The sequence below is a fragment of the Phaethon aethereus genome, assembly GCF_964289735.1.
Source record: "Phaethon aethereus genome assembly, chromosome: 1".
Lineage (NCBI taxonomy): Eukaryota > Metazoa > Chordata > Aves > Phaethontiformes > Phaethontidae > Phaethon > Phaethon aethereus.
Window position 1 is genome coordinate 31,701,356 of NC_138575.1, and position 26,948 is coordinate 31,728,303.

At 38.4% G+C, this 26,948-nt stretch overlaps 1 protein-coding gene across 1 annotated transcript in view; it reads left to right on the forward strand.

Annotated features, from left to right (window-relative positions):
* IMMP2L (inner mitochondrial membrane peptidase subunit 2) overlaps positions 1-26,948 on the forward strand; it is a 482,301-nt gene that overhangs the window by 365,622 nt on the left and 89,731 nt on the right. Inside the window, exon 4 of the mRNA XM_082013846.1 lies at positions 17,630-17,732. Within this exon, the coding sequence (XP_081869972.1) occupies positions 17,630-17,732 (103 nt within the window). The remainder of the gene's footprint in view (positions 1-17,629; positions 17,733-26,948) is intronic.

Below are 26,948 nucleotides of genomic sequence, written 5' to 3' on the forward strand. Positions count from 1 at the left end.
TTCAATTTGTGGAAGGTCATAGGTTGTTATTCTAGACCACAATTACCTGGGGTGTGACACTGCAGTGAGGTTTGGGCGCAACAGGGAAAGAAAATACTATCCCTCACTGCTCCCCAGGTGGACCCAGGTACACATTTGCATGCATTGTGAGGAAGGTGGACATGCTAGGACCCAGATAGTTGTTACTATCTAACTTTGACGTATTGCTACGTGGTAGTGGGATCCTTCTTGGAAGTTCTGGAGGCTCCCTACCCAAGGGCAGGTGAAATGTCCAGGCAACCAAGTACAATCTTCTATGTGTTCTGTGGGCATTTTCAATGAGAACCTGAGGCACTGTCAAATGTTAGTAGGGACACAGGGATCCATGTCAGATAACATGGGGAGCTGAGGACAGGATGGATGAGAACTAACTACATTGCTTTATAACATTTAGTCTAGCAACACCTACACAGTTTCAGCTCTTGTTTATTATGGACAGGTGTTAACCCATCCCTGGTTCCTTAAATTTTCTTGTAACATGCAGTTCAGGACTTTTTTTAAATTTCAGTTAATGCAGGTGTAATGGAGAAGACACTAAATACTCTTCATATTTTATAAAGTAATCTATAAATTTCACTGGATGTTTCCCAATAAAAATAAACCAAAACCTCTCTCCAATCACATGATTTTGTAGGACTTGTCAGGAAAAAGAAAACTCAAATATTTTACAAACCAAAATGTAATTTTTGAGAACTGTTCCATGATAAAGGCTCCTGAAAGTGATATATTTTTTCTCTTGAAATTTTGTTTTGGAATTATTTAAATGCTGCTTCAGAGAAGTCTGTATTACAACTGGTTGATTATATTGTGTTTTTCATTTGCATATTGATTTGCACTACTTTTACATTGTTTCAAGGCATTTCAGTAGTAGTAATTTATACTAAGTTACACACTAATAATGCTTAAAAAAATTCACACCTGGACATTTCTTTTAAACAATATTTATTGGCAATTGCAGATTGTATTATAGGTCACACTAACTTTCCATGAATATAAATAACCTTTAAAATAAGGTTCATATATAAACCAAGGTTGAATTTCATTGTATCTATACAAGAGATGAGAAACTGCAAAGGACAAAGAGTCTTGCAAAACTGTAGTGTGAAAGTTCAGTCTGAAAGAAAATCATCAGTATAAAAGCAGGTGTCTTCTGCAGGCTGATCTACATATATCATAGAATCTTTGAGTTCAAAGGGGCTTTTTAAGGTAATCTAGTCCAAATCCCCGTGCAATGAGCAGGGATGTCTTCAACTAGACCAGCTTGCTCAAAACTCCATCCAACTTGACCTTGAATGTTTCCAGGGATGGGGCATCTACCACCTCTCGGGGACACCTGTGCCAGTGTTTCACCACTCTCATGGTGAAAAATTTCTTCCTTAGATCTAGTATAAATCTACCCTCTTTTAGTTTAAAACCATTATCCCTCATCCTATCACAACAGTCCCTGCTAAAAAGTCTGTCCCGGTCTTTCTTATAAGCCCCCTTCAAGTACTGAAAGGCTGCAGAAAGGTGTCCCCAGACCCTTCTCTTCTCCAGGCTGAACAACCCCAACTGTCTCAGCCTTTCTTCATGAGAGGTGTTCCATCCCTCTGATCATTTTTGTGGCCCTCCTCTGGATCCAAACCAACAGGTCCATGTCTTTGCTGTGCTGAGTACTCTAGAGCTTAATGCAGGACTCCAGGTGGGGTCTCACTGGAGTGGAGTAGAGGGGCAGCATCACCTCCCTTGACCTGCTGGCCATGCTTTTTTGAATGCAGCGTAGGATACAGTTGGCCTTCTGGGCTGTAAGCACACATTGCCGGCTCATGACCAGCTTTTCATCCACCGGTACCCCCAAGTCCTTCTCATCAGGGCTGCTCTCGATCCCTTCATTCCCCAGTACTGATACTGGGGGTTGCCCCAACCCAGGTGCAGGGCCCTGCACTTGGCCTTGTTGAACTTCATACGGTTCACACAGGCCTATTCCTCACAAACTTGTCCAGGTCCCTCTGGATGGCATCCCGTCCTCAGGCACGTCAACCACATCACGCAGCTTAGTGTTTTTCTGCAAATTTGCTGAAGGTGCACTTGATCCCACTGTCTATATCATTGATGAAGATGTTAAAGAGTACTGGTCCCAGTCCGGACCCCTGAGGGACACCACTTGTCACTGATCTCCATCTGGAGATTGAGCTTTGGACTACTACCCTCTGGATGCAACCATCCAACCGATTCCTCATCCACTGAATAGTCCACCCATCAAATCCATATGACTCCAATTTAGAGAGAAGGATGTTGTGGGGGACCCTGTCAAAGGCTTTACAGAAGTCCAGATAGACGACATCGGTAGCTCTTCCCTTGGCCACTACTGTAGTCATTCTATCATAGAAGGCCACTAGGTTGGTCAGGCAGGCCTTGTCTTTGGTGAAGCCATGCTGGCTGTCTCAAATAACCTCCCTGCCCTCCATCTGCCTTAGCATAGCTTCTAGGAGGATCTGTTCCATGATCTTCCCAGGCACAGATGTGAAGCTAACAAGTCAGTAGTTCCCAGGGTCCTTGCTACCTTTTTTAAAAATGGGTGCATATGTTTCCCTTTTTCCAGTCTCCAGGGACTTCACCTGACTGCCAGGACTTTTCAAATATCACTGAGAGTGGCTTGGCAGCTACATCAGCCAGTTCCCTCAGGACTCTGGGATGCATCTCATCAGGTCCCATAGACCTGTGCCTCTTTACATTCCTCAGGTGGTCTCAAACCTGATCTTCTCTTACAGTGGGAGGGATTTTGCTCCTCTAGTCCCCTTCTTGCAGTCCATCCATTTGAGAGGTGTGGGAAGAGAGACTGCTAGTGAAGACTGAGCAAAGTTGTTGAGTACCTCAGCCTTCTCCTCATCTGTTGTTACCAGTTTGCCAGTCTTGCTCATTGGGGAGGGCAGTATGCTTTCTTTGACCTTCCTTTTCTGGCTGACATACCTGTAGAAGTCCTTCTCACTATTCTTTGCATACCTTGCCAAGTTCAGCTCTAGCCACACCTTGACCCTTCTGACCTCAGCCCTATGCAACTGGGCAGTGTCCCTGTACTAATCCCAGGATACCTGTCCCTGCTGCCACTGCCTGTGCATTTCCTTCTTGCCCTTTAGTGTGACCAGCAGGTCTCCACTCAGCCATGCTGGCCTCTTGCCTTTCCTTCCAGATTTCTTACACCTGGGGATTGAGAGCAGTACCCCAGGGGGTCCTATTGACTAACTCCCTGAAGAGCTGGAAGTTTGCTTTCCTAAAATTCAGGGTCCTGACTTTACTCTTTTCCTGTCCCATATCCCTCAGGACTGCAAACTCCACCAGTGCATGATCACTACAGCCTAGTCTGCCTCCAGTCTTGACATCACCAATTAGCTCACATGCGCTGGTGACCAACAGGTTCAGTATGGGATCCCCTCTGGTAGGGCTGTCTGTTACCTGGCACAGGAAGTTATCCGCCATGCACTCCAGGAGTCTCCTGGGTTGCCTACAGCTCACCATGCTACTTTTCCAGCAGATGTCGGGGTGGTTTAAGTCCCCCAGCAAGATGAGAGCCTGCAAGCACGATGCCTCCTCTAGCTGGAGTGAGAAGGCTTCATCAATAGAGTCCCCTTGATCAGGTGGCCTGTAGTAGACACCAACCACAAGGTTCCCGTTGTTGCCTTGGTCCTCATTCTATAAGCAGCTGGCAGAAGTCTCGCAATTGCTAGCCCTTGTTCTTGTAGGCGACTTCGATCGACTGGACATCTGCTGGAAATACAACACAGCAGAGAGGAAACAGTCTAGGAGGTTCCTGGAGTCTGTGGAGGATAACTTCCTGACACAGGTGGTAAGTGAGCCTACCAGGGGAGGTGCCTTGCTTGACCTGCTCTTTACAAACAGAGAAGGACTGGTGGGAGATGTGGTGGTTGGAGGCCATCTTGGGCTTAGCGACCATGACATGAAAGAGTTCTCAATTCTGAGCGAAGTAAGGAGAGGGGTCAGCAAAACTGCTACCATGGACTTCCGGAGGGCAGACTTTGACCTATTCAGGTCACCGGTTGAGAGAGTCCCTTGGGAGACCATCCTGAAGGGCACAAGGGTCCAGGAAGGCTGGACAGTCTTCAAGAAGGAAATCTTAAAGGCGTAGGAGCAGGCGGTCCCCATGTGCCGTAACATGAGCTGGCAGGGAAGACAACCAGCCTGACTGAACAGGGAGATATTGCCAGGACTCAGGGAAAAGAGGAGAGTTTATCACCTTTGGAAGAAGGGGAATGCAAATCAAGAAGTGTACAAGGATCTCGTTAGGTCAAGCAGAGATAAAATTAGAAAGGCAAAAGCCCAGCTAGAGATCAGTGTGGCCACAGTCATAAAGGATTAAAAAAGTTCTTCTACAAATATATTAACAACAAAAAGAGAGGCAAGGAGAATCTCCATCCCTTACTGGATATGGTGGGAAACATTGTCTCCAAGGACGAGGACAAGACTGAGGTACTTAATGCCTTCTTTACCTCAGTCTTTAATAGCCAGACCAGGTATCTGCAGGGTATTGAGCTCCTTGAGCTGGAAGACAGGGATGGAGAGCACAATAAACTCCTCATAATCCAGCAGGAAACAGTTAAGGACCTGCTAAGCCACCTGGACACCCACAAGTCTGTGGAGTCTGATGGGATCCACACAAGAGTACTGAGAGAGCTGGCAGAGGAGCTTGCCAAACCACTCTCCATCATTTATCAGCAGTCCTGGTTAACAGGGGAGGTCCCAGACGACTGGAGGCTTGCCAGTGTGACACCCATCTACAAGAAAGGCCAGAAGGAGGATCCCGGGAACTACAGGCCTGTCAGCCTGACCTTCGTACCAGGGAAGGTCATGGAGCGGTTTGTCTTGAGAGTGCTCACAGGACATGTGAAGGACAGCCAAGGGATCAGGCCCAGCCAGCATGGGTTCATGAAAGGCAGGTCCTGCTTGACCAACCTGATCTCCTTCTATGACCAGGTGACCCGCCTAGTGGATGAGGGAAAGGCTGTGGATGTTGTTTACCTGGACTTTAGTAAAGTCTTTGACAGCGTCTCCCACAATATTCTCCTGGAGAAACTGGTGGCTCGTGGCTTAGACAGGTTTACTCTTCACTGGGTGAGGAACTGGCTGGATGGCCAAGCTCAGAGAGTCATGGTGAATGGCGTTACATCCAGGTACTGTGTGAGAGGTGTATGGGTGGGGAATTATTTCTTACAGTTGGAGCTAGGCAGAGATACTGCCAGATTGTAGCAGTCACAGGTCTACAAGAATCTGACTGTAACTGAGAGCGCTATTCACAATGCTGATCTTCTCACAAGGTTAAAAAAAAACAACAAATGGGGTATTGTTCTTTGTGATGTGTTAAAACTTCTTTTAGCAGTTGCAAATGCCATTCTTACATAAGAAACTCTGCAGAACGTCTTTTCACTATTTATTAAATAAGCTCTAGAGAGTCATGGATCTTACTTTTTCTCAGTCTCAAGTAAGTTTTTCTAAAGGCCTTGCAGAGCAGATAGCTTAAAATATTTTGAAAGGTCCTTTTACATCAGCAAGCAAATATGTTGTCAGTCTTTTCAGAACTGGTTAGATAGTGCTGAAGGTTAATACACATATCTGATGCTTCAATAGTACCTTCATTTGTATAGCACAGTGCCCTGTTTCAAGCTCCATGGGCTCAGTAAAGTCCACACCACCTGAATCTCACCTAAATGCAGACTTGTTGCAATCATTCCCACTTCTGTCCAAGACAGAGGTCTGGTATTCCAGCAATTCGTTGATACTTTATTATAAGCAGCTACACTTGGACAGAAGTGCCAGGTAGTTTAGCAGACAGTGCCTAGACATCAAATTAGATGCAATCAAGAGCACAGCTAACATCTTGTAAAGTCTGAGTGGGGTTTGACGCCACTCTCTTATTGCTAGAGAAAGCCACAATCACCAAGCTGTAAGCATGCTCATGGTGACTTCAGGTCCCTGTGCTCATTTCCAGAAGGTGAGTTGAGGACTGAAAGAGCTGGTTGAAATTTAATTGGAAGAGACTCAGAAAGAGAGCAAGCGACAAAGAAAGACTGTTTCTAGACCAGTTGTTAGTGTACCCTTTCTGTGAGGAGAAAAGGCCTGATCTGTGAGCACCCAGAAAGGCTTGTCTGTGTTTTAATGCAATAATGTATTATATATCAAAAGATGTAGAAGATGGGAAGAGCTACCAAGGTCGTCTATCTGGATTTCTGTAAGGCCTTTGATACATCTACCTGGACTTCTGTAAGGCCTTTGACAGGGTCCCCCACAACATCCTTCTCTCTAAATTGGAGAGAGATGGATTCAATGGGTGGACTATTCAGAAGATGAGGAATTGGTTGGATGGTCACATCCAGAGGGTAGCGGTCAATGATTCAATGTCCAGATGGAGATTGGTGAAACATTCAAGGTAGGTTGGACGGGGCTCTGAGTAACCTGATCTAGCTGAAGAGGTCCCAGCTCATTGCAGGGGGTTTTGGACTAGATCTTAAAAGATCCCTTGCAACCCAAAGATTCTATGAATCTATGAGTCTATAAAAAGTCTTGATTAATGCCTCTATGCAAGCAAGTCTTTTTCTCTTTGGTTGCATAGTTTTCCTTGACTGCACAATGATCTGGCCTCAACGACTGGGCTTGACATTTCTCTTATCTGCCTAGTATAATGTTTGGGATTCACCCAAACTTAAACTGAGGAGGATCCAGGAATCACAGTACAGGTGCTTTAACCTCTAGCAGTGATGCAGAGTCACTGCTGCTGTGACTGCCTCTATCACCACTTCTGGAAAAAAAAGAGCGCTGTTCTTCATTCAGCATTTCTTCAGAAGAGGAATAGCCCAATGGGGTTGTCCAAGGCAGTAGAAAATACACAGGATAAGTAACCAAAGGTCAGGCTACAACCTCTCCCTTGACAGTTTCTGTGGCAGAAGAAATGGCAGAAGAACGGCACAGGGAGAGGAGTTGGGTGGGGAGAAAAAGTGAGTTCAAGCAAGAAGAGCTTTATAGAGACCTTTATTTAATGGTTGCAGATTCTGCAGTCTGGAGATTAACTGCTGAGTCAACTTTTAAATTACACAACTTTTAATCTTGAAAAAAGTTGGACCACCTCTTTTCATAGGTTGGCATACGCATTACTGAGAGGAAAATTGCTACATCTGCTAGTGAAAGAGGGAAAAAAGAAAGTATTTCTGCAGTATGACTTTAGCCAAAACCAGTAAGCATCTATCAGGTGAAATCTTGGCCTTGTTTACAGTACGGTAAATCTTAACTGTTCACTGCAAAGCAACTGCCTTCAGTTTCTTCAAACATGTCTGAAGCTAAACTTTTACCCAGCGATTTTCCCAGTTGATTCAATATTAATAAAAAGAGGGTGTGGTGTGCAAGAATTAATATTTTTGATAGCAGTATCTTTTTGTTGTCTCTTTATTCTCCTGTTCTTACAGGTATAAAATTTCCAATTTGACAGCAGTTATTGGGTAATTTTACTTAGATGATCTACAATAACTAGTAAGTTTTTACCTTGGTTAAATTATGAAGCTAATGATAATGAATCTAACAAATGGTTCACATCTAATATAAGATATAATATATTTTTAACAGCTGTTAATGATATTAGCAAAAACTTGTCATGTTAATTATCAATATAATTTAGTAGAGAAATGTGAGAAGGTGATGAAATGATATACTCATTTGGCTAATAGGACCTATATCAAAAGAAGAAAACTGAATCATTTTCATAATCTTAACTTGAAAAAGCATATTGTTGGCAGCTGGAATCAGACAGATTCACAAGTGAATGGCTATAGTAGAGAAAAATGAGATATTGTATGTTTTCTTTTTGCTGAATCAGTAAGCTGTTTAGCCATTTAAATTAAGTGAATGCAACAGATGAAATGTTCTTTTTTTCAATGCAAATTTACTGTTTTGTTTTTAATTTATCCTGAAAATAATTATGGTTCTTCTGATTAAGAGAATAAGCTGAGCAAAATGAAGTAGTTTCTGTATGTCAAATAGGAGTGACAGATTTGTGTGAAAGTGTCTAGGAATATTAATATTCACATACATATAGTATATGCAGTTATTTTTAGATAGCATACAATGTTGAACAAATTCCAAAAGACACATCAAATATATATGAAATATAGAATTTTCTGATACTAATTTTAAATAATAATACTTCTCAATACAGTTAGAGGCAGTAATGCAAGTTATATATGGACCTTGAAAGGAATATGATCCTTGAACAAGTATTCTATAGTATCACCTCAGCAGTATTTTGCTATAGGTTTAATCAATTAAAAAAAAAAAAAAGACCAGATTCTGAAATTATCTCTATGTTATTTCAAATACATAGAAATCATCCATATTTTCATTAAAAATCATAAAAATTATAATTTCTTTAAAAAGCTAAGGAGAGCTGCTGTAGAAAAGATTGTAAAATGAGAATGCTGTTAGTGCTAGAACAGATGAAACACATGAAGAGAAAAGGAAGTGGCACACGATATGAAGGGAATAGTGTAGAATACGCAAGGACAAAACCACACACAGATGTTACAGGAAAAAGGAATAAAGTAGTCTGTGGGAGGGAAGCTACTGTTAATTGACCATTCTTAGCAGTGGGAGCAAAATGAGTTCTGCTTTTCAGGGACAAGCAAGATCAAATGCTTGAGGTAGCCACATGCCTCTTGACCATGTAAGCAAAACTCTCAGCTACAGAGGGAAATTCCTGTGCTGCTGTTACGTGCATGGTGATCTGCAGTGGTCTTTTACATAGTTTCTGAAGGAAGGTAGGATGAGTTGAAAAAAAACACAGACCGGCAATGTGAAGGTGTAAGTGGGAGTCATAAAAAGTGACTGCAAATGAATACAAAGAAGTTTTACCCAAGGGGAAATTATTTTTTTAAAATCCAGAACCCCTGGCATTGCTGGTTGATACTGCTGCTATAGCTCTACTGTTCATAAGACCTAGAAATAAATTCTGGTAGCTGTAGCTTTTTTAACTTAACTCAAGGAGTGCTTGCCAGCACCTGTGTAACTGTCCTTCATGATGTGAATATATATGTATGAGTAAAAGTATCAAGAGAGGTAAAACCTAGGCCCTAGAGGTACAATATGTCTTTTCATCATAGAGTAGAATATGCGAAGATAATAAAATACAATCTGTAAATGTTATCAACTCATATAGTTATCGCCCAAGATTAAATGAAATTATAGATTTGGGAAAAATTCTTAGTGAATGACAGAAAAAATACTGAAAAATTTCCCCAGAAAGAGATATATGAAGGACAAGGGCATTGGGATAAAGGGTATATTGTGTCATGTACATTGATCATATAGAACAACAGCAGCTCCATAGCTGCTTACTCATTCAAAAGCTTGAGAGTGTTTTGAGGATATTTTGAAAATTCAGGAAAGAAAAGAAGAAAGAAACAGAATAGAAAAATGAATTGCATTGAAATTAGCCTTGAACAGAAATTTGAGCAATTATGTGAGAAATTATGTGATATTAAGACAGTTAGAGGCAATGATTCCTCCCTCTTTTTGCAGTCTGTCTTTGGTATGTTTTGGTCAAATATACCTGGATTCAGAGGTATGATTACCATCCTTTGCTGGGAAACTGATCTGTCAAGGATACCTTTGCTCATAGCAATGATCCCATAAATTCTGTGATTCTCATAAGCAATTATCTGTCGTCTTTTCTCTCTTATAATTATTTCTAGTCTCTTCTCTGTTACAGTGTCCTGTCTGGTACAAAATAGGGTGTTAATCCAGCAAACTTCAGGCTTGAAATGAGGCTAATATCTCCAGTGGATGAGCTGGCTTGTTCGTTGTCCTTTCAATAATTTTATTTTAGATAAGTATGCACAGGAGTACATTTATTTCATTAGACTGCTAGAATAAGCAGGAGAAATTTTGTAGAAAGGCCTTTAACATTGTTGGCATATTTTCATTTACATATTTAGGTATAGCAAAAGACTCGTTATTTTAAAAAAGAACCTCAGTTACAGAAAGACTTGAGTGCAAAATCTGACGAATCTCTTTAATAAAATGGAAGGCCTGGTATGCAATCTTGTATATTCATCTGTATTATTTGCAATACTTTCATCCAAATACGGTAAAAACAATGCTGCCATGTACTGAGAAATGAGACAAATATAAATAGTATGAGGTTGTCTGGACTTGATTAACTGTAAATATTGTTGACTTAAAAATATTGTTATACAAACTATCGACTCTATTGTATTAAGCGTTCAAAATTTTTTCTAATTCAGTTTTTGTTTCTATAGCTAGCTGGTATTCAGATAAACATGTTTAATCTATTTGTTTCAGTTTAATTGTGTGGTAGTTTTGTGTGCCTTAAGAAAAAACGAGATGACCAAACTAGTGTTCAGAGGTCCTTTCCAATCCCTAACATTCTGTGATTCTGTGATTCTGTGATAATAATCGGACAGATTTTAAAGGTAGCAGAGGAGTGCATTGAGGAAGAATATATAGGGGGTCAGAAGTTAAAGTGATATGGCTAAAGAAACCTGATTTTATTTTTGATATATATGTGACGTGGGTCACGTGTATTTCCATATATCTATTTAACTATATATATAAAATAGGTAGACCAAAAAATAAATAGGTCAGAATAAAGCCTGCAGAGAATACGTGGTTCATCAGGTCATATGTAAAACAAAATTTATTAATATAAAAGTAGATGTACAGAATATATTTTCATATATCCCTAACTTTCCCTTTCGTTGGGGGGAGATAAGTCTTTGCCAAGGTAAATTTATAATGCTAAACTTTGAAGAGTAGCTTCTGTATCTGTTTATAATCTAGCACTAAAAAGAGTTTCTCCCTGTCACTGACATGTGTGTATGAAATTTATCTTCCTTCCCATTTTTATAAAAGCAGAGTTCTTTTTGGATGGCAGCACTTCAGAACAATTAACTTAGGCTTATATGTTTACTCAGATGAAGTTCTTTTCACCTAGTGATATGTCTGTGAGACTATCAACGTGTACTAATTATAATACATAATAAAAAATTAAATACTTTTTAATGCAAGTATCATTTATAAAGCACTTCTTGATATGCAATAATGGAAATTTTAAATTCATATAACAGTGCATGCTTAAGATATCAATTAGTAGTCAATTATTCAATAATAACTGCATGAATTACTGCCTGAAAGTCTGAGTGTTGTACTTATCCAGATTTTAAACTGGGTCATCACATTGGTATCTTCTGGCCTTGGAATTAATATTCCCAGTTCTCATTGCTCTGCCAATATAGTTTAAAGAAAGCCCTAGTGAAAATGACATCTGGGTTCTATAATCCAATATAAAGGACAGATACATTAGTAATACAAAAATTTGCATGACTACATTTCTTCTGGTTTCAGAATGTTATGCTGTAATTGGCTGCATTAGACTGTCCTGCAAAAGAGTGACATCATCATGTTTGTATACCTCACTCAGTGTGGTATAGCCATCTGGTAGAAATATAGTTTAAAAGCTATCTGATGAAATACATGATGCATGCATTTGAAAATTTAACTAACTCTGACAGAGCAGGTAATTGGCAAAAAGTGTAAATACCAGTATCTGATTAGAGTGCTTTTTAATTTAAGTTGAAATCCAGTAATTTTCCTGAATACTGTATGTTTTAGAAGTGATTAACTGCTATTTTGAAGAAGCTAGTGAACCAACTAATCGCTAAATAATTATTTTGTTTAGAATGACATGCTTTGTGAGAAATTATCTAATTAATAAAACAGCTACAAACATCTCCCATACTTTCCATATCAGATTTCTACTTATTCTTAGCACTGCTGAGTCATAGGAACCTGCACTGGTGCAACACTTTGGTAGGAATGCTTTAGCCGGGAAAAAAAGAGATCCCATTTGCAGTTTGGCATCTTGCTTGCTTTAACTGCTTGGGTATTTATTCCAAAAGATTGTGTTTTTATCATATTCTGAATGAGGAAATGAGTAAACTAGCCTTCATTTTTCCTGAAACTGCAAAATCTTTAATTGCAAAAGGTGAAGATTTAGACACTTAAAAATTTGCCCACGTATAGGCAAAGGAAATCTCTGCCTCCTTAATGGCTGCTCCCAACCTCACTGAATCAGAGTCTCTTGTTTCAGATTCTGTGATTTCTGCCATTCTGGTATGTATTCTTTTGGGTGTTCCCTTCTTAATGTATCAGGTCTAGCGATGCCCCAGAAGCAGTATCTAAAGTGTGGGGTCTTCACCAGCACCTTCCCAGTTCTCAGCTTAGATGCACATTTTAAAGTCAGGCCTCTCAATAATTGACTGATCTGCAGCTTTTAAGGAAAACACATTTCAGCTCTGAGGCAGAAGTTAATAGCTACACACAACCAGAGGATATTCCCTAACTTATTGATATACTCTTGTGAATATTCTCGGAACCTGGCCTTCAGAAAAAATATTTAGTTACTTCCCATACATAACCCTGTCTTCTAGAAGCAGATGTGGTCAAAGGAATATAGTATATGTAAGGGAAGGGTTAAAGTAAAAAGACACAGATGGCTGTATGTGTGTTGGAAGAGAAAAAGGAGATTTCTTAGGGGCTGGAAGGTGTTTAGTGTCATGTGGAAGATTCCCCGTGGTGATACTAATACAATTTACATGATATATTACAAAAAAGTTCATGTCTTGGGATTTGGGTGTCACCTGAACTTGAATGTCTTATTGTTTTTTCATTCTGTGAGTTTGATGAAGAACGATGTATATGGAAAACTTCCACGTACAGCAATTTATGTTGTTTGGAAAAAGTTGCTCTTAAGTATCATATAGATTACCTATTTTACAGAAGAGTTTCTGTTTGTTTATTATCTCCTATGCAAACAGAGGCAATTGTTCATGGTGTCTGTTCTCTGATGGCACCCAAAGGTATGCAGATTGCTGAGACCTTCTGATTTCTCAAGGTCAAATCAAACTGAAGGCAATCATTCCTCATCCAACTTAGCTGAGCCAAGTTGCTTGCTTTGGCACTGGTACTACATCCTAAAAAAGCAGATTTTCCTTGCTTGTGGACAGGTGGTTAGAATACCATATAGAGCTCATTTTTGACTGTCAGGATTGAAATTATTTCTCAGCCAAGGATAGATATAAGTACATCTGTTAACTATTAGATCGTGGATGAAAAAACCTTTGCAAAAGTTCAAAACGTACCTCAGATGTAAGAAAAAAAGTCAGAATTTCAGACCAATTTTTGTAAAAATTACTAAAAAGATAAATGTAATTCCATTACATTCTGATGAAGAAAATTACTGCAACTCTTGGAGACTCTGTTCTTAAGCCAGTGAGAGTTTAACTACAGTTTGAGCGACAGTAGCATAGGTGGTTATTACAAACCTGTCGAAGACTGCAGTAAAACCTGAAATATTTTTGCAGACACCAGTACGGTTTTTAGCAGATGCTTGAATACTATGTATCAAAAACTGGGTATTTGAATGTCTTCTTTGCTTGTGCTATTCCTAAAGTGAACCTTTAAAATGGGAAGGGTATGAGGTGTTAAACAGTCTTGATTTATTTTTACTTCAAAGATTGTAGGTCTCAGAAAGTGAAAGACTACTCTTTATTAGTAGAGGTTTTCTGTAGTTTAAAAGATTGTTCAGTAATTATAACTCATGCTAACGAACAGGATATGAAATTAACAAATACTAAGTTAATTATTAGTTACACCGATTGTTCTCCTAAGAATTAATTCAGGCATCTTCTAAATTTAATTAAATACTTCATATGTGAGAGCTAACAAAGAGGTCAAGATTACAGGCAAACTCAGAGAAATGAAACTAAGAATACTCAACTAAGAAAGAAAAATAGTTTTTTTCATTACTTTCAAAATATACAGTACATTACTGACTCCATTTCTTTTGTAGCAGAGGACTTTCACAAGGAGTTGATGTAAAATTCCTGATGACCTAATTGTGCTTTTAATCGATATTTAGCTTGAAGATTTGAGATTTTGTTGTTGTCATTGTTGAAGAGTGTTAGAAGTGTTCCAAAGTAATTTTTTAGTTTATATTGTATTGATTTTTCACAGAAGTATTGATCATTATATGTATGGTTGTTATTTATTTACATGGGTCTGATTCTAAAAAGTTTTTTTTTTTCTGATTTCTGAAAATTCTTTACAGTTGCCTGAAAAACTATCCTTAAGAAAAAGGGTTGAGTCAACACTTCTTTCAACAGAAATGGTGTTGTACAATTTGTGTTAGCAATTTGGCCTTGTAGGATTGCACAAAAAGGGGCGTAATAGTTTTATTTCAGCATGTCTAGCTCAAATGGTTAGCTGGTGAAGTGAATGTATGGTAGTTTGTACATTTAGAGCCAGAGCCATATTGCCAATATAGCACACACATGGTCTCCTCCTTGCAATTTAGGCCAGAGATTAAACTTTAATTTCTGCAAGATTGATATGAGAGAGGAGCAGTGTTATTAACTGACTGATTTTGATTATGAAACAATTTGTGCTCTCTTCATAGGAGAGGAAACGACAAGTCTGGGTATTTCTACTCTTAAAAAAAGTCAACCTAGTCTTTTCAACAGTAGTTAAAAATAACCTGCTGTCATTAACCGAATACAGCTTTCTGAAGCCTGTAGCCTGGTTTGCTCGCATGCATGGTTTATTGATCTGTTGTAGACTAATACAACAATGAAATTATCTCGAAAATTAAAAACAGTATTAAGTAATGGATGATCTAATTTACTGCAACATGAGCTTATTGACACAGTTTCTTTCTAATTCATTCAGTGAAAAACTCAAGCAAAACTTTTTCAAATTTTACCTGCATTCCACAGGACAGTTTTTGCAGGAGGATTGCTAAAGTGGATGCAAAGTCTCTAGATAACTGCCCTATGCAAATACTACATTTTGAAGGAATTGGCTTAGAAAATTTGCCTCTCTTTTGTTCACAGGTATGCAGGTACTTATTGTTTACAATATAGCTTGATTTTTTTTCTGTTGGACTTACACGTGGGAAAAATCTGATGATTTATATATATATGAAATGGCAGAATGTTTTACGTTTGTCTGTTGAGCTTTCAGAGGGATTTATCCATGCAGTATCAGTCCAATCTACTGAAGTAGATAATTAGAACTGCTGCTTCCATTTCTTTTCCATTTCTTTTTGTCTCCCTTATTCCCTTAATACATTTATTAACATCATCAATTTTAATTCTATTTCCTCTGTCAGAACTTCTTATGTACAATAATCTGCTTCTTTCAATATGAGAATTTGTACATAATTCTTCTTTAATCGCTTTAAGAGCCTTTTTTTTCATAATTGTAGCAAATTTTTCAGGTTTATGATGGTTATTTCAAGAGTAGAAAAAATATGTATTTTCCTATGTTGTAGAAATAATGAAAAGAACCAATGATAATTACTACACTCTGTAATCTTTTTCTTTTTGCTTTGGTCCTTCAAAAACACATTATACACCTGTGTTAAGCCTTTCTATTTACACAGTGTCTCTGCAAACCTCTGCAAAACCTATCCATGCAGACCAAATGATTTCTTTCTGTTTCCAAGTAGTTATTGCAAAAGTTTTTTTTTTTTTCTTTCCTTTTCCCCTTCTTGTTAGTGGTTTTCTAACCATAATAAAGGAAGGAGACTATTTGGGGATAGGAGACTGTCCGGCCTAAGATGAAAACAGACAGGCATTTGCCATATCATTTTTCTGGCATTTATGAGGTAAACATGCCAGCAGAATTAACTTTCTTAAAGTTAAAAGACTTAAAAACTTGAAAAATCTTTTCACCCTTCTGGGTGAAATTGAGTCTTGTGCATGAAGTCTGTAAAGGTACAAAACTTTATGAATATCTACTCTTCTATATTCAGGAAGATGAATGGAAGAGAAAATTAAATATTTTTCAGCTATTATTTGCCTTTATCACTGATGGAAGATATTAATTTAATATTTTTCAGAGTGTCTAATCAGACAGCACAGAATTAATGTCCAACTTCTCTGAGCCTATATCTTAAAACATGTTTCTAATAAAATATAGTCTCATACGGTTCTTTATAAAAGAAATTATCAGTGAGACAAAGCATTATGGAATCTCAAAACATAAATAATTTTCTTGTCCAGAGTGTATGCTATATTTCTTCAAAAAAAAGGAAAACTAAAAACGTCTAATGGAAGGTAGAACTTCCATTAGAATACAGTTCTTGCAGCCTCATCTTTTCAGCTGCCTCTGAAGCTGTTTGAAAAAGCAGTGGTTGGATTTTGTGACTTGCAAAGTAAATAATTATTATTTTTGACAAATAAGGTCAAATAAATTTAATAAAATGCACTTTTGAGGATTCCTTATTTATCTAATTATCTCAGCTATTATTAATCAGCTTGTCCTTAAAACATCCTCACGCACACCCCTACTCACCCCCAAGCCAAACAAACCTCACCAAAAACAGTTTTCCCATTTTGACTTGTGAACATCCTTGATCAATGCTGTTGCACAGTTCAGCTGAATCTCCTGGTGAAGGCAATTTTGTCTCTTCAGTTGATTTTCTTTAGTTTTAGAGTGTCCTCCTTCTACCTCGCACTTTGGGGGCATATCTTCCTGACGGTGAAAAGTGATGAGCAGCTAGAGGCAACAAGCTAGACCAAAAGTCCGTTTCTGTTTATGGACAGACTTGGTTATCCAAAACAAAATAAGAGGTATTGCTATCTGTAGACTCATCTGTAAATGCTTCATCATGGTGATAATTCGATGTGCATCATAAAATCAACAATGGTGTGAATGATTGCAGAATAACAGATCCCATCTGAAAGCAAGCAGAAGTGTATCATAGAAGGCAGACTGGACTTGTGAAAATGACAGCTACTCAGGGACTAAGTACAGGAACTTTGCATACTCTGCACCTCAGCTTTAGGACTCATCTGTAGCTTGTAGTTTTTGTAATATCAGGGCATGCTGAGGCACCACTTCCGTATGAATTTCTGTGGAGAATGGCTTGGATCATCAATGTAATTTTTTGTTGCGCTTGGCCTTCTCTAAGGGGTTTCCTTTAAGTTTATCCTGTTTAGCTTGTTACAGCTGAGGAAATCCTATCCCCAGGACATAAGCATTACAGGAATCCCAGCTCTGAATCTGAGGCCCGTTCAGATACGCCAGACTATTTTTGATGAGTACTTCACACTACCCCAGAAGAAAAGCATTCTCAATACAATACAGTCTCTATGTGACTGCATTTACTTGCATTTATGTCCACTGGCATTCACCTGAAATATGATCTGCTGGTTCAAAGAATTGTTAATACAGAGACGGAAATAAGAATCCCTTAATTATATTTAACTAGAAAGCCTATTGTTCCCTTTGTGATGTGATTTCTGCAAAATAACATGGTAAACAGGCCCTGATAGTGCAACTAACTCATACAAAAATTTTGTCTATTTTCACTGGGGAAGCCTCTTGATGTCTGAAAGACTTAAGTGTAGGTTTTTTTAACCAAGTGTTGGATGGTATGCAAGGTCATATTCCAAAACAATAAACATGAGAATTTTCCTAACAAAACATTGAAGATTTTTTTTAACTTATTACACGTTTTTGCAATTTTTTTTAGAACCATTGGATACAAAAAGAAGTATGTGAAAGTTCCACACGGGCATATTTGGGTGGAGGGTGATCACCATGGACATAGCTTTGACAGCAATGCTTTTGGCCCGGTAAGTCAATTCACTGTGTATCATTTACACTTCGCAACTGAAAAGCAGCACATGTATCCTGGGTCATTTGTGCAAGACAGCAAGTATGAGTTGATTGTGATTATATTTTTATTATTTTTGTAAGAATTATTAGATTTAATGAAATATCTTCGTCAGCGGAGATTGAGTTTGCTCTTAACTATAATAAGAAGAATAAAGACTCCTTTTAATTTCCACACATGCAAGGAGAAGTAGTGGAGATTTTAAATTTGGAGGGATGTACTGGAGGAGTAGCCAGAGGGTGAGCCAGCTCCCTGTAGCTGACAGATGCTCCCTGAGGACATGTTGCCAGCTGATGTAATTTGGAACGGTTCCTTCCTGGGACTTCAGTCTTGATTTAAAGCCAGTGCTGGGATAAAGAATTAGGAAACCGTAACTGTGCTTAGTAAATGTTAACTGTTAAATTAGTCTGTGGATGACAGTAGGGGTATTTCAAAACTTCTGCAAAAATAAATATTTAAATTTTCTTTATATAGGGCCATTTTCATATTGAATGATGACTAAACATAACCTGAAACATCTGTTTCTTGACTGATAAAAGTGTGCATCTGTTCATCAGGAAGACAGTAAACACTTTCTCTGCACTCCAGTTTTGGTTTGGTTTTGGTACATTTTTTGTGGATTCCTGTTCTTGTTTTAACTTAATCTAGCATGCAGGAAATAGTTGCATAAGCTGTGCATCCTGCTGTGGAAATACAAATCCTTTTTGCCCTATTCCATATGCAGTTTTTCGAGAGGTGTCTTTAACAGAGAATACTCATCTAATATTATAAAAGCCCACTGGTTGTCACAGGGAAGTTGTCAAGGCTAGATTTTTCCACCCTTGTGCATTTCATACCTATTTCATACACTGACTCTAGTCGAATTAACAATAGCAAGGACCTTATGAGTTTGTCTGGCTTCTAGAAGTTTATCCCAATTATTAACTTGAAATAATTTGTTCTGAGGAAAAAACTGCAAAAATGGACTACTGTCTGGTTTGGAGTATGTGATGCCATTGCCTCTCTTTTGCTTTGTCTCACTTGTTCTATGCTTGTATTTCTTGTGATTTTTCATTTTCCTGCTACTATCTTGTGAGATTCCTAACTCTAGTTTTAGAGGGTCTTTCCAGCAGGATTTAATTTCAGTCTATTCTGTGCAGGTATCTCTTTCCTCCCTTAGTAGGCTTTTCCTTTTCTGTCTTGCTCTCAGTTCCCAAGATAAATTTTAGTCATAAAGCCACTAATCTCCTTTTCACTTACAAATATATTGCCAATGTAGACTCAGAGCATGAGGAAACTTTAGCAGTGTGGCATTGGTTTCAGATTTACAGCAGCTCACGCAGAAATTAATATAAGGTAAAATCCTCAAGGTAGGCACCATGCAGGTTTCATACAAGACAACATGTTGGGGTAAACCTAAATACCCTCAATTTTTTATTCAGTTCACTGATGTTTAGAAATATTAGAAAATTACCTTCACTGGGCTTTGACCTCACATTAAGTCATCAGCTCCTAGCTAACATCGGATAGTATGTCATCGGATAGTGGCACCTTTTGAGAGCTAGTGAGGCAGTTTTGACAGTGGATTCTTTCGCTTCTGCAGGAAGAATGACCTTTGTATTGTGTTGATGAATACTTTATCGACAGGTCAAGTGTAAATAGGTATTTTCCTCTGAAATTAAATTAGAGCAGCAATCACTGAATACAGGTAAAAGAGAGCAGAAGAGATCACAGGGCTCAAAACTAGCTTGAGAATAATAAAATATTGAAAATTTTCATCTGCAGAAGAAAATCTAAAGTATGTTTAGAAGGACACACTGGACTTCAGGTTCTTTTCCATTCTACACACATTAGATTTTAGGTTACTGGGATGCCTTCTACCCCTCTGTCTGCTGTACGCTTGAGATCACTTGCACAATTGAATTAAAATATTAAATTCACTCTCTTCAAACCATTCAGAAGGTATGTTCTTCTTAACTTAAACACTTTTTCTTTCCTAAGACTGAAGCAGTCATGAGGAAGAGACTGCACAACAGTAAGACATGAACCCATTTTTCTCATTTTGTTAGAATAGAATATAGGTCACAGGTTAAATGTTACGTGTGTCACAATTCTGACTTGCAAAAGCAGGTATATTTTTGTGGATCAAAAGATTCAGTAAAAACAGTATATTTTTAAAGTGGATTATGTTGTAGACTACCATTTTTTCAATTATCATGCAACCTTAGAGGAGAAAGGCATATATTGTTTAGACAGTCAGACACGGTAATGTTTTGTAGATGAACTTAATGAGTTACATGGGGCATAAAAGGAAATTATGGAAAAACAGATTGAGAACAGATGTTAGAATAATTTTTTCTCTTGGAGAATAACAATATGTATAATGGCCTAATGGGGTTAGGTTGATAAAGCAAAAACCCTGACACCAATCAAGTTCTAAATTAGATGCACCTATGGATAGAGATGAATTTCTAAAATGTAAACCCATGGTAGATTAAATTATCTTTACTTAGTTCATAAAAAAATATAAAATAAATTATATTATCTCTTGTTATTGCATGTTTTTTGTAGGACTAAAATTGGAATGTTAAGACATAAACAACATTTTACTGAAGTGTGTAAATTAAATGAACATGTTTTAACCAAAATTTGTAAAGGTTTAATATTTCATTTCTTCTTAGTAATATCTTTGAATAAAATTAATATTTTAACTGATATTACAAAAATAACAGAACATCTGTGGGTAGTGCTGAAATAGAAATGCTGTTAACTCTCTATATGATCAAAACGTAAATATTAATTACCTTTCCAGAGTACTGGATTAAATTAAGTAGTTCATGGTTATTGTACGTTGTCTTTAAAAAAAAAAGCTTTGTGCAATACAGAATGGCAGGCGTTATATAATATTATTGCTTTGATACTGCTGTGTTTCAGGTTTGGAGATATGTCATGTCAGCCATTCATAAAGCTGAAAAGAGCTGTTTTGAATAGAAGCCAATAAATATTCAGATAACTTGCATCTTTCTATTAATATTTAAGGGGATAAAAACTTACATATTGCTGGAAATTTGTTTCAATTACCTGGACTAGAATAGAGATTCCTACTCAATTAGCTGTAACTGTTTTCAAATTGTTATAGAATGAAATGAAGTTTTCTGATATTAGCTTAGCATTCCTTAATTGGCATGCTACAGGAATGTAATAATGAATAGCTTATATAATTGTGATACCACTTTTTAAAGTTTCCCCTTTTTGTTTTCAACTCTGGTAATGTTCCTGTTTTGTGGACCTTGTTGCTATGAGGTTGTAGTTTGACAGCACAGGAAATATAATATTAATGTGCTTGGCAATGCTGCTTCTTTCTTAGCTCAGAAATGCAGGAGACACAAAGAACTGATCAAGTACAAAACTCCCTTGCTGCTTCAAATTTCTTAAAGATTTCAAAGGGTTAATGTTATGGATAACTTTATGTTAGATCAGTTATTGTCTTTGTTTACACAGCCAGGATAATGCCAGCATAAAAACAAAGCGACAATTTGCATTCTGGATCTGACACTCTGGCTAAATCAAGGAAAAAGTCATTATAAACTCCACTTTGTCCAAATCAAATGTGTAGAGCTGGCATCCAGCAGTGCAGAGAGGATTATGCAACCAACATGTAAGGATGTCTGAGAAACAGTTATTAATAAATGCATACAATAACCGATACATACATATTCCTGGATGTACACACATGCATTGAATAGCACTCTCAGGGGTTTTTTTTTAAAAAGTGTTCGATTTTACCTTGTGAGGATTTGTTTGGTAAATATAATTACTCATTGCTACATTTCTATGTTTCCAAATACCTACAAACTGAAGACATGAAAGAGCTTTATAAAATTAGGGCTTGAAGTCAATGGCAGTATTTCAGCTGTCTTGTAAAGGACCTAAACAAAAGCTCATTGAAGTCAATGAGAGATTTCTATTGGTTTTAATGGCTTTGGATAAGACTCCTTATGAGTTAAGCTTCACAATCCAGTGTAAGGGCAAACAGGCTATTATCCTCCTTATCTTCCTGGGAAACATGAGACACAGTTAGGTTGAATATCTTGTCATACAACATCTTTTTGGTCCAGCCAGGTCCCTATCCTAGTCTCCTTACTAAAAATACATCTCTCTCTTATTGTGTTTACTCTCAAAACTAAATCCCATTGAACCTGAGCCTGGCTTTTTCTTTAACAGAAGTTTTACATTCATAAGCTTCAAACGAGTAAATTGCTTTTAGTCAGCATTACTGTAAAGGCCATATTTATGATCATCCATATAAGCAATGCTGTACTGTAAGTTCATGCAATAAACTATCTGAAAAACATTCTTGTCTGTTTAAATATTTTTAATTTCAGCAGCCCAAACCTGTAGACTATGACTAGAAAACTCCATAGACTAGAATGACATTCAAAATAAGTGAATATGCTGAGTTTGTTAGTTATTTTAATTTGCTTTTCAAAGACTATCACAATCTCTTTCAATATAACACAAAAATGGTCTAACTGTTAACCCTCAATGGGTAAATTTAATTAATAACAGTAGTGGAGTGTGGCCTATTATAATTATTTTCTTAAAATGATCCAGTATTTCTCTCTATAACTACTGTTAGTCAATACAAGTAGTCAAAACCAGAAAATAGGAAGAGTTCATTAGACAGTAAGGTGAACTGAAATATGACACTTTTAGTGAAGTGCAGTGCGTGACTGTTGGTAAAGGAAATATTTGAACCAAGATGTCTGCAGCCTGTGAGAATAGCCCTGCTTCATATGCTCTGTCTTCTTCTAAGAGAGGTTCAGAGGACAGCTGAAGGAAGAAGCAGATATCTTTCTGCAGTTCTGGATTACATACGTAAGAGCAAACAAAGAATGCCACATGTCCTACAAGTGCATATCATCTTGGTGATGATCTTGCCATCTGCTGAAGCTTTCATTTATGGGCTATGAACTAGGGCAAGAATCACATACCCCCCTGAAATGGAGCAGCCTCTAAGGCAAAAGGTGGGAAGAGTTTAACAGCTCACAGCAGTGCGCTGAACAGTGAGTGCTGTGTTAAAATTACACAGCAAGGTATGTAGGCAGGGCACACTCTCACACAGAGAATCCTGCCAGGTGTCAAAATACCTGGTGACCCTGTTTGTGTCCCCAAATTCCAGCCAGCACTTCAGAGAATCTTAAGACAAATAGTTTCAATAGTAACATCCCAAACCGTATTTTTCTTAAGTTAGGCTGAAATCAAGAGGAAATGGTCAAGCACTATGAAACAAATGTGTGATTTTAGCAAGAAAACACCTATCTGTGCTTACACTCCAGGTTAATGTAGGTGAGGATAACAGTGATGACGAAGTAGTCAGTGAAGCCTGGGAATGACCTGCTGGGGACGTGGATGCATCAGTTTGCTAGCTGGGGTTGCAGCTTCTGCTTTCTTTTTGCTACCACTCTGACCAGTACTTGCACCTTCACTTTGCTGTATAAATGTAGCCTTGGAGAGTGACAGGACTCTTACAGGATCGATAACGTTTCTACTTTTTCTCTTGGGTGGGTGTTAAAGAAGAAATGAAGCTGTGTTTAAACAGGATGTGTAATGCAAATATGCAATCAATGACATTTCATAATTTTTATCCCTGGCCACTGGCAAAAATGAAATATGGAGCGTGAAGTTACCAATAGTAAATAGCATGCGTGCACAGCTTGAACTTGTAGAAGTCTGTGATGAATAAAACAGGACATTATGTGTTATGACTGATGATAAATAAACCTCAAAGGGTAAATATGCTTGTCCCTTTTGAGAGAATATTATATGTGAGTTGCAAATTGGGATGGTGGCTTGTCTACTCAGAATGACAATTCACTCCAGGAGCTGCTGAAGGGGAGCCTCGCTAATAAGATTGTGTGGCCTCACTGTCCATTAAATTATCATGACTAACTGAATTTGCAGTATAGGGAATAAAAAGTCCTATATGGCTGCCCTAATTCTCTTGAAAACTAAAATATTTAACTGTATAACTATGGACTGTAGTCTAAACCAATGCATAAAAATTAATCTTTCAAGCAGCTTGGCTATCATCATGTGATTAAAAGCTGTCAATTATGTCCACTCCATTCCTTAGCAATGGAATGCTCATGAGGACTTGTAGGAGAAATTTTGGGTTTTTGTCTTAGTTATGTCAAATCTTAAACATTTTACATGTTCTAGCTAATTTTCTCTATTACTGTACTCGGAAGTGTTACTGTTATTTAGCATTAAAAAAACTTCAGTCATCCTGCTTATGGACCAGGACTTATGTAATAAACTCAAGCACAATGAATTATTAATCCAAATTTTTTATGAATATTTCTAAATGCAAGTATCTTTAAAGGATTTTCCAACCACATTGGCAAGAATGGTAGGCTGAACAGCCTACACCTGTTTTTGCATCACTTACATGGAAATAAACCAGGAAAAAAATGTTGAAAGAGTGTTAGATTTATTTAATGAAATATTAGAAGCAATCAGAGAGCTGTCAGATTCATACCATCATTTGTAATTAACTATTTTGAACAGCTCTGCATTCAAATATAATAGTTTGCTGAACCCTGTATACCTCTTCATCAGTTTCCTTACAATTCCATTGCTCTCAAGTTACAGCTTGAAATACCCTTATATTCAATAACCACTCTGCTGAATTTACAGCATTATATTCTCTATACAGGATCTCATCAATTACTTGTTCTAATAGAAGCGAGGCACAAAAGAATCTTTGCTGACATTTCTATGGTTTAGCTGTATAGGGAATTTTGATTCATGCTGACATTCGTATTAAGATTTGCCAGGACATCATTTAAAAACACATTGAATGTTTTTGTTTCTTTCTATTTTCACTTCCTTGGCCATGCAACATTGTCAAAACTCGTCAGTGATTACTAAAATAAAGTTCTAAATTTTAGTTTGCAGACTTATAGGAAACTATTATCAATCTGATTCCATTTTTGGATAAGATAAATGCTTTGGTGTAATAAGTAGTCATCTCATTAAATCTCCCAATCCTAAAATTAGACTATTTTACTGTAGCACCTTGTTTACATGATTGCACATTGTATTGAGAGGTTAGAAATTTATATTTCTTTGGCAGTGAATGTGAAAACCAAAGCATATTTATTTATTTACAACTGTATGTTTATTTATTTTAGGAGCAAAACATTATTGAAATATGATGAGAAATATTAGTAGAAATAACAATACTTCTATAATTTGAGGGAGGTGTTTTTTTCCATCTACCTGGTGCTTGTGCAGTCAGGATTACTGAGCTTTGGGGATTCCCTGCTCAAGAGTTACAACGATGCAGGGAAATGAGACCCGTGAAAGGCCCCCGCAATGGAGCTGTAACACATGATGTAAAGGAGAGGCATCGAGAACGGGGCTGGATCAGCCTTGAGCAGCGAAGGCTGCAAGGAGAGCTCCCAGCTGTCCTCAGCTACGGTACAGCTACAGGAAGGCAGGGCCAGACTCTTCTCAGGTGTGCAGAGTAGTAGGACAAGAGACAATAGGCACAAGTCACAACATGGGAAATTCTAAATAGATATTAGGATATTTTTAGTTTTTTGTTTTTTTTTTTTATGGGGGGGAGCCAGGTATTGATTACCCAGAAAGTTTGTAAGAGCTCCATTCCTGGAGATAGTAAAAAAATCTGACTGAACAAGGCCTTGAGCAACCTGAGTTGGCCCTGTCCGAGTAGGAGGTTGGACTGGATGACCTCCAGATCTCCCTTCCTACCTATGTGATTCTGTGTGTCTATGAAAGCAATTTCTATTTTGTCAGTAAACTGTCCTATTTAGGACATAGGACAGCAAAATTTTGTCAGTTTATTGTCCTGTGTTAACACTGATGGAGACACATTTATCAAAAGTGGAAAAATGCTCAGTTTTTCTACTGTAGTACTTTTCTGTTGTTGCATTCTCTCAGAGGATTACAAAGTGTATCAAATTTCATTTCAGACTGTGCAAGAGTTTTTTTGTAAACCTTTATCTATATTCTGAAAGGAATAATTTGGAAAGTGTACTAGGGAGCATGAATCTTCCTAACTTGGCCATGTTTAAAGTTCAGCCTGGACAAAGAAGAAAGGTATCTTGCAAATATCTGTGTATATTGACGGATGGAGAGCACAATAAACTCCTCATAATCCAGCAGGAAACAGTTAAGGACCTGTTAAGCCACCTGGACACCCACAAGTCTATGGGGCCTGGTGGGATCGACCCAAGAGTACCGAGAGAGCTGGCGGAGGAGCTTGCCAAGCCACTCTCCATTTATCAGCAATCTTGGCTAACAGGGGAGGTCCCAGAAGACTGGAGGTTTGCCAATGTGACACCCATCTACAAGAAAGGCTGGAAGGAGGATCCCAGGAACTACAGGCCTGTCAGCCTGACCTTCATACCAGGGAAGATCATGGAGCAGTTTATCTTGAGAGTGCTCATAGGGCATATGAAGGACAACCAAGGGATCAGGCCTAGCCAGCATGGGTTCATGAAAGGCAGGTCCTGCTTGACCAACCTGATCTCCTTCTATGACTGAGTGACCCGCCTAGTGGATGAGGGAAAGACTGTGGATGTTGTCTACCTGGATTTTAGTAAAGCCGTTGACAGCGTCTCCCACAGCATTCTCCTGCAGAAACTGGTGGCTCGTGGCTTAGACAGGTTTACTCTTCGCTGGGTGAGGAACTGGCTGGATGGCTGAGCCCAGAGAGTTGTGGTGAATGGCGTTAAATCCGGCTGGCTGCCGGTTACGAGTGGTGTTCCCCAGGGCTCAGTTCTGGGACCGGTCTTGTCCGATATCTTTATTGATGATCTGGATGAGGGGATTGAGTGCTCCCTCAGTAAGTTTGCAGATGACACCAAGTTGGGTGGGAGTGTTGATCTGCTGGAGGGTAGGAGGGCTCTGCAGAGGGATCTGGACAGGCTGGATCGATGGGCAGAGGTCAACTGTATGAGGTTTAACAAGGCCAAGTGCCGGGTCCTGCACTTGGGTCACAACAACCCCATGCAACGCTACAGACTTGGGAAGGAGCGGCTGGAGAGCTGCCCGGCGGAAAGGGACCTGGGGATGCTGGTTGACAGCTGGCTGAACATGAGCCGGCCGTGTGCCCAGGTGGTCAAGAAGGCCAACAGCATCCTGGCCCGTATCAGAAATAGTGTGG